The sequence below is a fragment of the Phaeoacremonium minimum genome (genome assembly GCF_000392275.1).
Source record: "Phaeoacremonium minimum UCRPA7 unplaced genomic scaffold PA7_03_scaffold_492, whole genome shotgun sequence".
NCBI lineage: Eukaryota > Fungi > Ascomycota > Sordariomycetes > Togniniales > Togniniaceae > Phaeoacremonium > Phaeoacremonium minimum.
The window spans coordinates 113,209-131,371 of record NW_006921394.1 but is presented as its reverse complement, the minus strand read 5'-3'; the positions used below and the strand labels follow the sequence as shown (position 1 = coordinate 131,371).

The window sequence follows — 18,163 nt, the reverse complement described above, 5'->3', positions numbered from 1 at the left end:
TAGGTGCGGCCCCCACTGCAAGGCTCAGCTGAAGCCGACACCACCTACACTCTCTCGAGCCCATGCCCTCTTCTTCGTGAAGCATCTCCCTGTCAACGCCCAATTGCCTGCTATCCTAGCATCGACGGCACTCTATCGCTTCCCCCAAGTGACAGATGCTGCATCTCCGCATATTGCATGATCCGCAATGGCACCGCCTGCGAAGCGTCGCAAGCGGAACATTGTCGCGGCCGATGAGGATGACGAGGATGAGAAGCCGCAAACCAACAGGAACAGCCTGAAGAACTTCCTGTTCTCCTCCCCCGATTCGAAAGCCGGGGCAAATAGAGCGCCGTCTGCATCGCCAAGCCCCGTGAAGAAACCCGTTCGACCATCCGTGCTGGCCCAGTCTTCCTCGAATGGCTCATCCAACTCTCTTGCCAACCTGGCACGCCAGGCCAAAGCTACCACCAAGAGTCCTAGCACAAGCCCCGAGAAGAAGGTCAAAACGCAGAAGAAGTTCTCTGATGAGAAGGGGAAATCTGCTGATCTCCTCACCTTATTCTCCAAGCAAGCCCAGCGCGTTCAGACCGATGGACCGTCTAGCGGCACTAGAAAGGTTGATACGTGCCCATTGGACGATATTATCAGCGATCCCATATCCGAAGATGACGATATTGGTGTCCGAAATGTCACTGCGTCGAGTCTTGTAGGCAAAAACGCGAAGAAACGATTCAGGGAAAGCTCGCAACCTGCGGCTTCGAGTAGTGCAGGTGCGAGCCAGAGATTCCTACGGCCGCCCAAACCTACTGGGCCTTCCGCTGCCATTGACGACGATCAGCGCCCGTGGTCAGAACGGTTCGGGCCGGCCAATCTCGACGAGCTGGCAGTACACAAGAAGAAGGTGGCTGACGTGCGGAAATGGTTAGAGGATGTCACGAATGGACAGTTACGACAGCGTCTACTGATATTGAAGGGTGCTGCCGGCACTGGCAAGACAGCAACTATGCAATTGCTCGCCAAGGATATGGGCTGTGAAATTTTGGAATGGAGGAACCCTACCGGATCACTGGGTGCCACACAAGGATACTCATCGGCGTCAGCACAATTCGAGGAGTTCATGGGAAGGGGAGGGAAATTTGGTCAGCTTGATTTCGAGGATGATTCGGCACCGGCGAATACGAAACACCATGGAGCTACGGACAGTGGTTCCACAGAAGACGACAAACGGAGGATCATCCTCATCGAGGAGTTCCCCAACACGTTCATGCGCTCAGGAAGCGCGTTGACTGCGTTCAGAAAATCAATATTGCACTTTCTAGCAACGAACACTCCTGCTCTAGCGACTTTTGGAAGGCAGGGGCTCGACGAACCCATTATACCCATCGTAATGATAATATCTGAGACACTATTAACAACGACCTCTGCATCTGCGGACAGCTTTACGGCGCATCGACTCCTTGGCCCTGAAATTCTGAAGCATCCCGGAACCGGCGTGATAGAATTCAACAACATTGCTCCAACTTTACTCGCCAAGGCGTTAGAACTAGTAGTCTTGAAGGAAGCGAGAAAGTCCGGTCGTCGTCGGACTCCAGGGCCACAAGTTCTGAGACGGCTAGGAGAGATCGGCGACATTAGAAATGCTATATCTTCGCTGGAATTTCTCTGTCTCAAGGGGGACGATGATGCAGATTGGGGCTCCAAGGTCACATTCACCAAAGGGAAGAAAGCCTCCAAGGACCAAGCCCTGACCAAGGGTGAGGCAGAAAGCCTTGAATTGATCTCACAGAGAGAGGCAAGCTTGGGTATCTTTCATGCCGTTGGTAAAGTCGTCTACAACAAGCGGGATGAGACACCATTTCCAAGAGGCTCTGAGGAAGCTGAGGCTGAGGTGCTACCGGATTATCTTGCCCATTATGCACGGCCCAAAAGATCACAGGTATCCGTCGATACCCTCATTGATGAGACAGGCACAGACACCGCGACTTTTATTTCTGCTCTGCACGAGAACTACATCCTGTCTTGTGAGCCAAGCGGGCGCTCAGATCCACAATCATCCGTCGATTACATCAATGACTGTATTGAATACTTATCAGAGAGCGACCTGTTGAATCCGTCTTGGGACATATTCTTCGGTGGCAAGGGCTTCGGTAGCGGCTTTGGAAATAGGGACCAGGGAAGTCATATCTTAAGGCAAGATGAGATGGCTTTTCAAGTCGCGGTTCGCGGTCTGCTGTTTTCTCTACCGTCACCCGTGAAACGTATGACTCTAGGTTCTGGAGGCGGCAAGGGAGGAGACTCATTCAAGATGTTCTACCCTACGAGCATCAAATTATGGAGAGCTAAGGAGGAATTGGAGGGTCTAGTCGATGTATGGGCAGCGAAGATGTTGAAGGGAGAGGATTTGCCCATCACCCCTCTCCAGTCCACGACCAGCCTCACGCAAGGGGCATCCGCGTTCCGCAAGAACAAAGGCAGCAGTGTCGGCGACTGGGCAGCAAATAAGACCGAACTCAACTATGTCCGTAAACCACCACCAAAACCGGAGGCTCAGGAGGAAGAAGAGAGTGCCCCGTTGCTCTCCTTGGGCAATTCGGCTCGAAAGGAGATGATCCTTGAGCGACTGCCCTATATGGCGCATATTTCACGGCGTCGAAAAGGCTCGTTCATGTCCATGGGCACGCGTGATCTTGAGAAGATAGTGTCTTTCCAAGGAATCGGCGGTCCACAGACCGAAGAGTCATCCGACGAAGCAGACGAAGGACAAGACGCGAATGGCGAAGCTTGGGCGACAGATAAACCTACGGATGAGTCGAGTCCTCGGAAGAAGAGGGCCGCCATTCGTAGCCGGGCTGATCAGAGCGAGGGTTCTCTGGTTGGTGATTTGCATGTACACAAACTCGTCCTCAGTGACGACGATATAGAAGACGATTGAGGGACATATCACAAAACTATGTGGTGAGGGACTTTACTGTATTATATTGTTTTACTGGACAAACTCGGACAGGTCTGGATCGGCTGAGCTTCAGGCGCTCATACATTAAATTACGGATGCTTTCGACCCTGGGGCAGGTTGTTTGCATGAGAGGCTCAAGGCCCAACTCATCCACCGTTGATAGAGAATCAAAATTGTGTGTAATTCAACCTTCAGCAGGCGTCTCTTAACCAAGTCCATGCGGAATCGACCGTGCAGAACGGACGGGGAGTGCATCAACCGGCGATTGTAGCCTCCGCACGCCGAAGGATTTGCCCCGGCGCGCCAGGACCCCAAGCCGAAAATCTGGGGTCGGATATCTTAACCCGCTGGAGCCGCCTAACCCAGATCGGTCAACCTCGGCACATGCCCCTGCGTCACCTCCAGACAAACCTAGGTACATAAGCTTATCCCACCCCGAGCATATCCAGCCGGGGCGCGAGATGAGGGTAAGGGAGATAGCTGCGACTTGGCCTGGCTGAAGAGTTCTTTCGACGACATGCAATTGGATTGAGGGCAGTCTCGATCAGACCGGAAACCCTAAACACCTAAGTGCCAGCTTCCTGTCAAGACTGCTTGCAAAGCAAGCTTGCCGGTCGATTATCATGGCGGGGCGTGTGCGGCAACCCATCGACATCAAGGCCCTCGAGGCTTACATAGAAAAGAATGTGCCCGAGATCAAGGTGCCGCTTGACGTGAAGCAGGTAGGGTCTGGTTCTTTTGACGCCTCTTCACAATCATATCTAGGGCAGATAACTAACGGGAGCCTCCCCCGCTGCAGTTCGGCTTCGGTCAATCGAACCCAACATACCAGCTCACCTCCAGCACGGGGCAGCGCTTCGTGATGCGCAAGAAGCCCCCTGGAAAGCTGGTGTCCAAGACGGCGCACAAGGTCGAGCGCGAATACCGCATCATCCACGCGCTCGAGCAGACAGATGTCCCGGTGCCCAAGGCGTACTGCTTGTGCGAGGACGAGAGTATCATCGGCACGCCGTTTTACATCATGGAATTCCTGGACGGGCGCATCATAGAAGACCCGGCCATCCCCGGTGTCGATCCGGCCACGCGCACCGAGATGTGGAACGACGCCATCCGCACACTGGCCAAGCTGCACCGCGTCGACCCGGCCAAGGTTGGCCTCGGAAACTTTGGCAAGAGTAATGGCTTCTACAACCGCCAGCTCGCCACCTGGCAGACCATATGTGCGGCGCAGGCCAGCACTAAGGATGTCGAGACTGGCGAGCCCGTCGGTGTGCTGCCGCACTTTGAGGAGACGATCCGGTACTTCGGCAGTGCGGCAGCTCAGCCGCGGGACCGGGGAACTTTGATTCATGGAGACTACAAGATCGATAACCTCGTATATCACAAGACAGAGCCGAGAGTTATCGGCATTTTAGAGTGAGCCCCTCTCTTGCCTGTTCAGACCGTAACCTGCCAACCTAACGACCATTGCTTCGCAGCTGGGAGATGTCCACAATCGGCCACCCCTTGTCAGATCTCGCAAACTTCCTCACACCATTCTACACCGCCCGCCTGCACTCATCCGTCCTGTCCTCCTCCTCATCGCCGTCATCATCATCAGCAGCAGCACCATCATCATCATCAAACAATGCCCTCACCCCCATCGCCAACTCCCACGCGGGCTTCCTCCCCGGCGCGACGCCCGGCCTGCCCGCCCCGCCCGAGATCGCCGCCCTGTACGCCACCACCGCGGGCTGGGGCCCCGGCCGGTGGGACGACTCGGAGCGCGAGCTGCGCTGGTCCCAGGCCTTCAACATCTTCCGCCAGGCCGCCATCTGCCAGGGCATCGCGGCGCGCGCGGCCGCCCGCCAGGCCAGCAGCGAGGTGGCCAAGCGGTACGCGGACGCGCGGGCCCCGCTGGCCGAGTTCGCGTGGGTGCTGATCCAGGAGGCCGAGGCCGAGGGCAAGAAGAGCAGGGCGAAGCTGTAGAGTCCAAGACCGAGGGACGCGATGGAAAGGCGGTGAGGTGTTGTTCTTGTAGGGAAAAGCTAGATGTTTTGTCTCTGAGAGAGAGAGAGAGAGAAACCCTCCCATCTTCATGTAATTACACCTTATAGGGATGAAGCAAGTCTGTACTTGAACCTCCTTCAGATGCTACATGCTATGTGTTTATGATCCGGCAATTTCCTTCTGCATAGCGATAAATTGAATAGATGGGTCTGTCTGGAGAGCACATTTTGTACTTGTCCACGAAATTGTCCACAAAAAAGGGGCATAAGAAGTATCTGCGCATCATCTTGATATTATCGCGCCAACTAACTGGATATCTATCTGTTCTATCGAGGGCGGAGAGAGAGAGAGAATACGTAACAAAGCAATTACCGACGAGAAGGGGCAATAGAGACTGCAACTATAAAAAGTCATCTCTCGTGACTCCACTGCTCTTCCAGGCTTCTGTATCTCTCACGTGCGATTCAGGGATGCGAATTCGAGAATTCGCTGTCCACATTTCACGTCCGTCCTTCGACTAACTCACAACCAAAACCAAATTTGCCGTCCAGAAGCAACTGCTTCTCAGTAAAAATTGCAACCTTCACTCCACAAACTCCCAGACGGTGATAGTGAACGTTGCCAGTTGTCTCATGCCGAAGGGTAATAACGTAATGCTGATCAGGTGAAAAAGGGGAAAAGTCTCGGTCCTGAGACAGAGAATGCAATAAGGGGAAATGCCACAACAAGCTCCGCTGAATGAGCCCTGCTGAATAAAAAATCAAAATCCTCAAAACGCCAATACCCTGCCATTGCATAGCCTTGAGCGAGCAGACCTCCCTAGCCAATAGACACCCTTGTTGTGCTGTGATATGAGTTCCTGGAAATCTATATGATAATCTTCATTCGTCATTATTTCCGCGACGTGCGGGTGGTACGCTAGCATCACCGACGGCGTTCCGTCTTCGCAGGGGTTCGCTGAAGAGCTCAACCCATCCTGGTGTCTGTGTTTCTCGATCGTTTGCTCGATCCTCCTCTCGATCATCACTGGACTCTGATTCCTCCTCCAAACGTCGCTGGGCTTCGATGAACTGGGTCTCCTAGTACCCCATTTGACCACCAAGATGACCTGACATGCCTTGGAAGCCGGGTCCGGATGGACCGTCTCCCCCGACAGGAGGAAGGTGTTGCGAAGATCCGAAAGCATGTGGTGAACCGAATATGTGTTGCCCCGACTCCGCTTGCGATCCCGATGCACTGTTGTTATTCAGTGGACCCGAGGACGGCGGCTGATTCTCTGACTGCCCCATCGTACCAAATGACGGCGGTCCTGGAAGGAATGGAGGAGCATGGGGTGATGGCTCGAACGACAATGGAGAGAAAGGGGTCATGGAAGCAGGACCGGAAGGATGTCGAGGGTGTGCTGATGCATGTGTACGATGATTCTGGTTCCATCCTGGGGTATACTGTCTCGGGATGTGTGGCGTCACAGATCGACGAACCGGGCCGTTCTGATGAGAGCTGTGGTTCCACAGGTTTTGAAGATGAGGCGGCACAAATCGCTCCCGGGCAGGACTCTGCTGATGAGAGGTCGAGGATGAGCCCGCAAACGAATTCGGCCTGTTCCCATTGTTGGCTGCACCATTGCTGTTGTTTCCCGCGTTGGAGCTTGCGCTTCCGCCAGCAGCAGAGGAGGAAGGCGAACCACGAAGGCTACCATGCCGTGCACGAGTTCTACGCCGGCTGTCGTTCGAATCATCCGGCGGCGATCTTCTCTCAACAGGTTGGAACGTAACGCGTGATGATGTGCTTCCCACATCTATGTTCAGTACGTTACGATGGTTTAGAAGAGTGGTGTAGACCTCTGCACTTCCACCGCCGCCTCGCACCCATTCATCGCTTGAGGAAGTCAGTACTTGTACAAACGGGGAAATGTTTCTCGAGATCGACTTACTTTCGCTGACCAGGGTTCATATTCTCGGTAGCAACACGATGTGCCTGGTGGGCATGCCGGAAGAAACTCCTTATCGCTTCTGGTGTTGCTCGAACTTGAGGCTCAGAGGGGACCTTGTCCCTGCAATATGGGCAGCTATCCGACTCCTCGAACCATTTCTTGATGCAGTGGTCACCAAAAACGTGTTTGCACTTGGGCAAGCGCAGAGGGGCTTCATTGATACCCTCAGGATTCGGGACACCAAATTCGTTGTAGCAAATCACACATGCTATTTGCAGTTAGTTTCCATGGCTCACAGTAGCTAAATGAGCACTGTAACTTACTCCTCTCGCTTTCTGGGAGAGTGTCAATCTCTACACTCTGGAGAGACGAGATCGCACTCTTGGATGCAACCCGCTTGCTTGTCATCTGGCCCCGCAAGAGCTGATGTGCACGAACGTGGCGTTCCCCCATATCACCAATCCTAATAGGATAAGGGGTAGACCCTGAGGAGTATTGTTCCAGCACCCGCTCATGAAAGTGTTCCAGCTCATCGTCACTGTCATCAGAATTGGGCGAGAATACCGACATTCTGATTTCTCGGTGCCGTGATGGTGGGACACGGCGTACTCGTTCGGTGTTAGATGGAGCGGGGGGTGTAGAATCTGAACTCGCAACTTTTGGAGGGTTAGCTCGGGTGCGAGGAAAGAAGGCTGATTCGAGGGACTGTAGAGTAAGGACTTACCTGGAGGCTCAGAGTACTGAGAAAGCGGCCTGGTGGACTGCGAAGCAGCTTCGTGGCGATGGGACGATAATGACCTCAAAGAGAGTGGTGAAGCTGTAAATAGCCCATTCTGCCTGACCGGTCCACGTGGCGAGTCAGGTGCTGTATTGAACGTGGGACGGCGTTCTGGCGTGGAGGAAGAAGAAGAAGAGCTGCCGTCTCCAGCGGTCGACATGTTGGGCTGAGATTGGGGCTGAAGTTGAGGTAAGGAGACGTTGACCGATGGGAGGCCGACACTTCGCGGGGTTGAGGCTTGACTGTGTCTGTCTGGCGTAAACGAGGACTGAGAAGGTTGGCCCGCTGGTTGACTAACGGGATTTGGGAGGTTTGGGAGATTTGGACCTCCAGCTCTTTGGTGGCTTGGGCGGTGATGAAAGTGAAGCGGACCAAACGGATCGAGGGGCGCGGAATACTGTGGAATGGGCAGGAAGCCCGGTTGTACAGGGCCAGCAGGACCTCCAAGCCCGGCGCTCATGGAAGTAAAGTATGGATCAGAGTGGGCGGATCTTGGTTGAGCAGAAGGGCCGGTGGGAGGAGACCACTGGAAAGGATGTTGGGGGAACCATCCACCGCTCGAACCATGGACGGGATCGTAGGGCGAGTGCGGATTCCGAGTAGGCGAGAGCATGCCGTGGGGACTGGGGAGATAGGCACCGTGATCGTGGCGCCAGGCTGGACAGCCTCGTGGGGGATGGTGAGCTTGAGGAGTTGAGGGAAGCTCGGGATGCATCACGTAGTCCATCGGTTCGGGATCCATCTTGGCAGAAGCGGCCGGGGCGGCGGGACAGAAGACCAGGACCAGGAAGTTGTCGTGGAAGAGAAGCAGCCAGAGCGCCGGCCAGGGACACAAGGCGGGAAGACGAGATTAGGGAAGGGAGGAGCGGCCGGTGCTCTGCTCTGCTCTGCACGGAGGGAGAGGGAGACACCGGATTGAGGGCAATCACGGGCGGCTGCAGTCGTCTGAAGGGGTGGGTGAGGAGCTGAGGGCGACTTGACAGGCTGCAGACGAGAGGTTGAGGTTGGTGCCTCGTCCGCCTTCGGCTACGTGCTGAACCACTGCGCTGCACTGCACTGCACTGCACTGGAGTGTATTGAGTGGAAATCACCACACTGAGGGTGAACACACGAGAAATCGCTGTTCCGTAGGTTGTGAGAGGTTGGCCGTGGAAAATGGCGGTCGGGCGATCGGCGCAGAGGAGGAGGTGGAAGGCTGTCTCATGAGCAGGGCCAGGGCCAGGGCAGGGTGGATTGTGCTATAACACTGCTGGTCCTGCATGTATGACAGCTTGACTGACTGCCCGAGGTAGGTGCTTCAGGTGTAAGTGGGCGAGTAAGTAGGCGAGAGTGCACTACAGCGGCCCGACTAGCCCGTGTGCTGCTCGTTCGCTTTAACCAATGTACACGTAACGCGCGCGCACACGCACATATATATCGCAACGAGGTCAGGTCCTCTGTCTTGGATCGTCCTGGATCGAATTTGTGAGTGCGGATTATATGACGAGAGGATGGCGGGATGTGCTGGGTGGATGGAGGGGCTGTCGGAGCGGGTTCGAGCGTTTCGCAGGGGTCGATTGATAGCAGAGCAGGTGGAGTACATGCACCTTAGTACTTACTATCGTAGTAGTAGGTCGGAGGGGCGTCTTATCGATTGGTGATAAGCCCCGGCTCGGCTGGGTTTGGCTAGAAGGCGAGGGTAGAGGTAGGCTAACCCAAGAGCGTTCGTAGCGGATGACGAGAGAGAGTCAATGAATGAATGTATGAATGAATGAATGAATGAGCAAATGTGTGTGTGGGCTCAAGCGGGCCGGCAACGCAACGCAACGCAGCGCAGTGTAGGCGTCCCCCTGTCTGTCTGTTTGTTTGTCAAAGTGTTTCTGGTCTGGTCTGGACAGTCCGTGTCCGCTCGTCTCTTTTGTTCCGTTTCCTGTTAGCCAAGGTATGCGAGGTATCCGGGCTTACACTTCTCAGTGTCTATACCTACGTTTGTTAGTCGGTCGGTTGGTCGGCTTTCTTGGAGGTGACTACGGTAGGCTAGTCTTCCCGGGGTTTGGATTTGGAGTTTGGTGTTACCGATCGATTGATTTGATTGCCTTGCAACTAGTAAGAGGTGTGATGCCAACGGCTGCTGATGCAATAGAGTGAAGAGACAAGTGGGATTTGGGGGTCATGCGTGATTCGAAGAGGTGAGAGGTGATTGAGAAAAAAGCCCCGTTCGTCGCCGCAGTAGGCCGATTCGGCAACAAAGGGCGCCCCTTTTGACGTTTGTAAGTCGCAAGTAGGTGGCCAAGCCCAGCATGTAATCGTGGGACACAATCGGGAAAAAAGCCGTCCGCTTCGCACGTAAGGGCACGGCAACGGTAAATCCCCCAGCGCAGAGTTCAGTCCGTCCGTTCTTTATTGAGGCGCCTTTTTACGACTTATGGCCTGGGACAGGGCAAAGTCCTGGGGTAATGTCGAGATCTGAATAGGGTTACTGTCCCCGGAGGTGGTCGGATTCCACTGCTGCTGTTTTACCTCGATGCACGTCTCTTTCCGTCCACTCTTCTGCGATCCCGCTTTGGTTTGGTTTTGGAACTCTTTCGGTTCTCTTTCCGTGCTCTCCTCCGCAGAGCCTATTGGGACGCAACACGACGCTTTAGATCTTTTCTCCTCAGGCGTGACAATCGGGCCTTGGTCCAGATACTCGTAGGCCTCGGATCCAAGAATACGCACGCGGGAGCTGTTCCAGGAAGCACGTAGGATGCTGGCGGGGGTTGGTCGGTGGGCGTGAGCGTGTAAGTGGTGCACCCGGGTGAAGAGCCTCCCTCGTCTGGCGGGGAAAGGCTTCAGTCGCACTTACAAACGGACGCCCGCACAAGAAGGATTCCAGCTGCGAAAGGTGAAGAACGCAGGAGAGGCAAAAGGGAGGGAAAAAAGGAAGACTGTAAAAGGCCAGGCCAGCCGGGTTGGGCGGCTGCTTCGCTTTTGTAGGTCCAGTTCCGGAACTGCAAGTGAATGACACTTGGACGGCCGAACTAAGGCAAAAGGTAGGGTCATGCACACACATCTACCTGCTCTACCTAACCTAACCTAACCTGAAGTACCTACTTACCTACTCGCTGTGGGAAGCGGCTGCGGATGCGGACGGCCATGGTGAGGTGGATGGATTGTTCCCCTGCCTTGCCTTGGAGGCTTGCCTTACTTGCCCGCTGCCTTGCATATACTTTTTCTGCACAAGGATGCAAAGAGAAGGCGAGGCCACAGGTCTCACTCACTCACTCACTCACTCCAGATCTCCAAGGGCTAACGATGCAGTGTCTGATCACCTACGACTGACTGGTTGACTGAATGTACATTCACACAGCTCAGCATGGTGAAGAGATAACCCCGTTCAGTATTGCCTTCTTGAACCTGTCCTCCGTCGACTCACAAGAGGTAAAAGTACCCGTTTCCGTTTCGCTGAAATGCAGGCCTCGCCTATGCTTTGCTTGGCTTGTCTTGACTTGGACTGTGAGTCCTTCCGGGCGCCACAATTAGCCTGCAGCATCCTCGTCTCGCCCTCTTACACTGCATTTACGATTGATTACATTTTTTTCTTACCTTTTCCTCCCATCAGGACAGGTACCTTCCTGCCTTCCCGTATTGTATGATTCCTGTCCGATACTACGTGTCTTGGACTGAACGGCAGGAGAGCTGTCGCAATATTGATTCGTATGGGAGGCTGCACAATGCAGACCAAGCAGGTTATGAAAGTACTGTACATACATACATACATACTTACTGTACTGTACAGTGACTGACACCAGGTGCCGAAGGGCGGCGACAGATTGGTGATTCTCACAGTCATTAGTGCGGACATTGCGCTTCTTAACTTTCGACTTGCCTTCATGCCATGCTATGCCATGCTTTTCTTCCCTGCTTTTTGACTTCGCCCAACTGGGGCGCCCCATCGCCGCCAACCTTGCCATTTTGCCTTGCCCTTGAGCGAGAGCGACTGAGTGACTTGATGAGGGAGTAAATCGAATGGCGATGTGCTTGCTCCTCATGCACCTTGCTGGCGCATCTTCCTTGCCCCTCTTTCGTTTCTTCCTCCCTCCATCCCTCGCCTTCACTTGGGGCCTCGCTCGCTCGTGTTGCAAGGCCCCATGCCCCTACTGCAGTGGACACTTGAGGGGGTGCACCACAATTAAGACAATTGTTGGGGTACGAGCATGGTATGTGTCAACCTGGCTGGAGGCTACCTACCTAGGTAGCTAGCAGTGTGCCAGATCACGCCCGTCGTGTCCGGCAGGGCAAGGCATGAAGGGCGTGTTGGCACACATTTCGGCTTGCTTCCTGGCTGGCTGACTGGTGACGGGACCTTTAGTTACCCACTGGACGGCCTGTGCAGCGTGCAGCGCGCGGTGTAGTGCAGTGGAGGCAACATTCCCGGCCGCTTTGAGTCTCAGGTGCAGCTAGGATGGCTGCTTACTGCACCCGCCTAAGCCAAGGTCGTCAGGCTTTTGCAACACACTATGCGGGCACACTTGATCTGAGGCCGGAACTCGCATTCGTGCTTGCTTATTGAGGCGAAATTCTTGTCTTAAAGCTCTCGCCTTGCCTCCAAGCACCTCACATCCATGTGCAGATATACCTTTCATTACCGTGTAGAATAGCCTAGGGCCTCCTTCTTCTTCTCCTCCTCCTCCGCCTGAGGAGAGGGTTCCCCTCCCTCATTGCGATTGCGTGTGCCTCACCGACCAACTGGCAAGGTTTCCCACTAACATGGAATCTAATGATTCGTCTGCTCCGGTCGGGGCCCTGGCTGCGTGTGTGACTTTCTGACTGGTGTTGTTCCATCCCGTTCTATCTATCTTATATGATACCTGTTTCCCAAGGCCTGCCATCCTCGGGGCAAGCTGGACCTTAGCCTGTCGTGACTCGTCGCTCCATTACATTACATTACATTAGATGTCTTGGGCCTTCCCCGACCGCCTCTGGGCTCTCGCCTAGGGTTGGCTGTGGCAGGCCCGTGAGGTAGGTCATGGGGCTTCTTCCGGTCCTAAGAAGTGGCAGGGTAGGGTATCAGTGTAGCGGCTCTCCATAAAGACGGTGTTAATGGGCGCACGCGAAAGTATGTCTTCTCCCTGTTCATCCGCCCCGAGACCAACAACCCCAGATGCATGCACACACCTCTTGTATCCGCTTGTCTAATTATTCATTCGGCTGTGGCTCCCTTGCTGCTCTTCGGCTTTCTTAAGTGGCCTTCTCATCTGGTCAGTTATGGTCGATCCAGCGCCTCGAGAGATTGAGCCGATCCTGATTGTCCACGATATCCTTGTCCTCTTCGTACTTGCAAGCGCCGGCGGTACCGTTGGCACTCAGAGAGGCCAGAGGAAGCTGGATGGATGGGCATGGATGAGGCCCAAAAAAAGAAACCAGTGAAAGAGGACAGCCCCAGCCTCCATCCCTGGTCCTCGCCATTGACGCTGTCGCTTTTTGAAGGAAGTATCATGTGAGGCAGGAGTTTCTAGTCGGGGCCAGACCATGCACTGCGATACCTGGCCTACATGGCCCTGCTGAGCTGTAGCGGGGCCACCTCCAAGGATGGTAGAGGTATCTCAGAAAACATGGCTGAAAGCGACTTTCAAGCCTCAGCGATGCAGGCAAGGGAGACCCGTCGGAGCACGGAAGCATGGCTGCGTAGAACCGTGGGAACTCCGAAAACAAAGGGTCTGTCAATACAGCCAGGCTGAATTTACTGCTACAGGTCGTAAAGGAAGAAGCTGTGTTTGAAAAGCACAGAGGCTCACTTCAGCCTGTGATGGCCCAGGTGGGTGCTGCCAAGTAAATTCTGGCGGGTTTGAGGCGCGGGGCTGTTGGTGGTAATCATTTGTCGACGAAACTGGATCTGTGTTGCTTGAGTAGAGCTACCAGCTACCTCGACTTCCTTCATCCATGCCGCTGTTCAGCTCTGTCCTCTGACTTCGGCACTAGCAAAGCTGATCATCAAATTGTCGTCTCCAACCCCCGAGCGAGCGACGAGGCAAGCCGAGCCAAGGTAAAAGTACGGGTCTTGGAGTAATGGGTCTGCCGAAGCGCCGCCGGGCGAAATCGAGTGAGCTGGAGATGAATCAGTGAACGGAATGGCATTGCCGTGGTGTTCCCAATCAATCGCCCAGGACCAGGACCAGGACCAGGCTATGAGGTTGGCTCGCTGGGGGTGTCGACTTTTCTTTTTCTGTCTCGTTGCGTTTGTGCGTCAGCGGCTTCGCAAGGGCTTCCGTTTCTTTGAACCGAACCCCAGCCCAGACGGCGGTTTGGGGGTGGGGGGGTTTGTGTTGCACTGAGGACGGTTTTGAGGCACGATGCGCTGCATCCACCGAAGAAGGTTGGGCGGGTCAGTTTGGGACATGGCCTACCACGCAGTACTCTAGGTAATATCCATAGAGTTACGTAGGCTCGGTAGGGGTCCTCAACAGCAGCAGCAGCAGCAGCAGCACGAAATGCCACCTGGATCCAATCGACCGACCCTCCAGCCGGACAAGTCCTCCGTGATAGAGAGTGTAAACGTGGATTGCCTGCCTACCTACCTACCCAGGTATCTAGTGAGAGACGGAAATCGGGAACGATAAACCTTATCGCTCTGTCCCCGCTCCCGGTCGTTCTTGCCTAAAGGATAGATAGACATCGCGGTTGCCAAAGGAGAAAACCGAGAGATAAGAAGACCTTTTTGGAGAGAAAGTCGGCTGGTCTGGTCTAGTGTCTAGCAAGGTTCAGAAGTTGTTCAAAATGGCGATCATTCAAACAGACAAGGGTCACTCGGATATGGGAATAGGAGGGAGGTCGGAACACCAGAACTGTCTTGGGACATCGTCATACAGTAGTACCCTAGATAAAGTGGCATTTTTGGGCGCTCCCTTCATTACCCTACCGCGGGCGATCACACTTACCTTATTCCCAAAATAGAGCTATTCATGAGAAGAGATGAAAGCCCTCAGAGGTTGTCCGAGGTCTTTTCAACCTTTGACCCATCTACATGCTTACGCTGGCAGTCTTGGGGGATCGAGGCAGAATTAGCAACTCGGTTCGACAAACTCCAACTCAATCAAGCTGGAAGCGTCTTCCGTTTTGTCTTACTCTAGAAAAACCACTCTAGATCCCTGTCTGGATCTTACCTTGCCGAGCGTAGCGCATCTACTTTTGGTTCGGCCTACTCTGGCCTAATATCTACCCCGCCGTCCCGACACAGCAGATCCCTGTCTGCCATGAGGTTCGACATCCTTATCGATTGGCCCTCTGGACCTCTCTGACTTTGGCTGAGACATCTGATTCGTTCCCTCCAGCTTCACATCCCCGAGCCGATCATGGACGCCCCCGGTCACGCTGACGAGATTGCTCCAAAGCACGCATCCGCGAGGTCTGGTTTAGATACGATGGGTGGCCGATAACAAACAGATAAAGACAAGTCGAGCTGCCCCCGGTGCCCCCCCTCGACGCGATGGATGTCGTATGATATCATTGTTCATCGCGCCCGTCTTCGTCTCCATCCCAGCCTTGAGCCTCCCGGGCTGCAAGTTCAAGTGAAGCGCCACAGATGAGGCAAACTCGTATGCTCAAACATGCAGGCATATTGAAGCATCCAATGCGTGTGCGACAGTACAGCTTGCAATGGGGACCATGCAACACCTAATTCTGCCGCTTGCCAGTATGGGGGAAGGCTGGTCGGCAAGGATCCCAGGACCCCAGGACCCCAGGACCCCAGGACCAACCTTGTCCTGCCTTCGTTGGCTAAGGGTCGACTGTCTTACAGAAATCGTCCTTATTGCCAGCACGAAATGACTGACTGAATCGATCGAGCACTTCTGACGTGCCACGACTCTTCACATCCAGGCGACCGGTCAGCCAGCCAGCCAGCCAGCCAGCCAGGCCGGACTTTGTAGCGTATAAGGATCGCATCGTCTATGGTTGCCTAACGTACGTGTCTGTCGGTTTGATGGGCAGCGAGTGAGGGATCTCTCTATCCCTCATCTGTGAGAATAGTCTCGTTTTGCTTTCAAAGACCGTCTCCGACCCGCCAAAGCCCTCATATGTCCTCACATATCCCTGCTCATACTACGTCCCTCGTAACGCATACTACTCAACAGGGCTCCAGTGCTTGTCTTGGGTCTCTCGCTTGCTGTTCCTTCTTTGGTGCCAGCAGTTCTCAAGAGTGGAGGGGGTTTCGCCCCGTTTTCTGCTCGTCAAACTTTACTGATCGACCATTCGTGCCTATGGCGATGGGTCTTGGGCTGGGGGTCGTGAGAGATTTTGCACCTCTTTGCACGGCGCTACTGGCTTCTTTCCTGGAATTTGAGTTCTGGGCTTCAGATGTGCCAAGTGGCTCAAATGGCTAGGCTGACCGGCAACCCCTCCTCACACCACATCTCCAGGTCCCCCAGCCACTGCGAATCCGCCAGCGGAGAGAGAGCGCACGATTCTGTCACTGCGCATTGTGATCGTCGCCAGCCAACTTTTCGTGGACAAGACCACAGTAGGGCGCGCTTGCCTCACTCGTAACCAGCCATCCGGGCTTACCCTCTCCAGACAGCCAGAGGATGGCTGCGAGGCTGCCCTTGAGGAGCCAGCAAAGAAAGGACAGGAGCCAATTACGACAGCTGAACCCGACCAGAATGCATACTTGTTGCTATTGTATCAATAGTTTCAAATGATATATAACCCTCTTCAGCCAGCGCTGCAGTCTCCCTCTCCCCTAGCACACAAACTCTATCAGATCAAACCATGCTCAGCTGCCCTGTTCCCCGGAAGTCCACCACGCTTACTCGGCAACTCTCAGGATTCGTTCCTCTTGTTGGTCTCATATCATCTTTCCCTTGCTATCACATATTACACCGGTCGCCACCTTGAACTCGAACTGACTAAACCCTGGACTCGTCACTGCATAACTGCAGTCACTCCCGCAGTGCTCACTCCCATCCAAATGGCGGTGGCTCCAGTGAGTCTCACGCCTGAGTCATCGCATGTCGCCGATTACAGCAACGCCCATTCATCAAATTACGCTACCTCACACATCATCCGCTCGGGCAACACAGAGTTTACTGACCCTTGCTAGAGGCCAGACTGGATCAGGATGCACAAAAGCCCTCGTTCCTCGCCGTTGTTCTTGCTAAATCTACTAAGCTCCGTTGCTCAGACAAGTCACTTTTCCGGCGCACGTTTCCAACCGTTTCTGATGGATAAGTTCGGACCGGAACAGATCGACTTGCTGCGTCGTCAAGTGATGTACGCTGACAGAACCTGATTCTGGAAGATACACAACCGCTTTGAGTTTCTCCTTCCGGTGCCCTCACAGGATTCTCCAAGGAACCTCCACCCGCCTGTCTCACATGGCCACAATTCCCCGCTGACGGACAAGCAACATTACCACATGACGAGGATCACAAAAGCCATTGTTATTCATCAACCAGTCAAACGGCGGCACCGTCCCGAGTGCAGGAGACAGAGGACGGCGAAGACGGCAGCGGGGCTGGGAGGGGAAGAGAGGGGTTGTTCGTGTGTGGCTTTGACGGATACCGTCTCGGATTAAAAAAAAAAAAAATGCACCTCGATGCCACGGACGGACGCACCTGGACGCTTTTGGCATCACCTCCTCGGCGTATGCACGGGCATGCGCTTCTTGCGTCCTCTAAGCCTCTTGCCCGACCGTTTTAAGTTGCGGGTGTTGGCAGAAACCACGCCGCTGTTGCACCGGCCCATGTTTCAGGATTTCTCCCGCTCTGCCGCGTGGTAACCGATCTGGGATATTCAAGGCTCCGGATGACCCGCGCCCGTCGCTAAGCGGATTTTGCCCCGGTACACGCATCGGGACATTCCAGAGGCAGAGGGGCATTCCTAGGATTTCTTATCTTGTCTGACGCGCATTGTCTTCCGGCTATGTTGTAATGTCCGTGAGTTCCAGCGTATTGCCAGAGCTGCCGACCGTGAGCTCACGCCCTGTGTCTCCATCTTCCCATCCGGATCTATGAGTATATTCACAACAGAAAAACGACTGTTAGCATGGATGTGAACAATAAGCCCGTTACTGATCTTTCCCTCTTGAGGCCATATCTGGATCATATTACCCACGCATTTGATTGAGCAGAACCCTCTACATCATGCCGTTGGAACAATAACTTGACTATTGAAATTCAAATTCATACCTGGCATCAAACACGGAACGCAGAATCGGTTTTTTTTCTCTTTCTCCCTCTTAGTGCGCGAGGGCCCATCCGTCGGCGTGAATTCTTCTTGCCACATCGCTCTGACCGCGAAAGGAGTATTGGACATTATCAGACCTTAGTTGTTATAACCTCGATGCCGACATAGACGGCCGTGTTTGGGAGATTCTACATAGTCATTTGGCCGTTATAACGTACACATGGCATCAGGAAGCTCGAAGTTCACTTGACAGGCAAATATGTAGGTACTGAATGCAGTTCATCTCATTTCATTGATACACTGGTTCCAAGGTACATGATGAATATTTCTATGGCCACCATGAGTTGGTTCCGAGCTTTAAGAATAGCGTCCATACCAGACACATTCT

General features: G+C 54.1%; 2 protein-coding genes across 2 annotated transcripts; both read left to right on the top strand.

Annotated features, from left to right (window-relative positions):
- Positions 1-187: 187 nt before the first annotated feature.
- UCRPA7_6716 (putative cell cycle checkpoint protein rad17 protein) lies at positions 188-2,914 on the top strand (the record flags this gene model as incomplete). Its single annotated transcript, XM_007919253.1, has 1 exon — positions 188-2,914. The coding sequence occupies one exon, from the start codon at positions 188-190 to the stop codon at positions 2,912-2,914; it is 2,727 nt and encodes a 908-aa protein (XP_007917444.1).
- A 644-nt stretch (positions 2,915-3,558) lies between these two features.
- Positions 3,559-4,903, top strand: UCRPA7_6715 (putative acyl- dehydrogenase family member 11 protein; the record flags this gene model as incomplete). The annotated part of the gene is made up of 3 exons (XM_007919252.1): positions 3,559-3,657; positions 3,720-4,351; positions 4,414-4,903. The coding sequence occupies 3 exons, from the start codon at positions 3,559-3,561 to the stop codon at positions 4,901-4,903; spliced, it is 1,221 nt and encodes a 406-aa protein (XP_007917443.1).
- Positions 4,904-18,163: the final 13,260 nt, after the last annotated feature.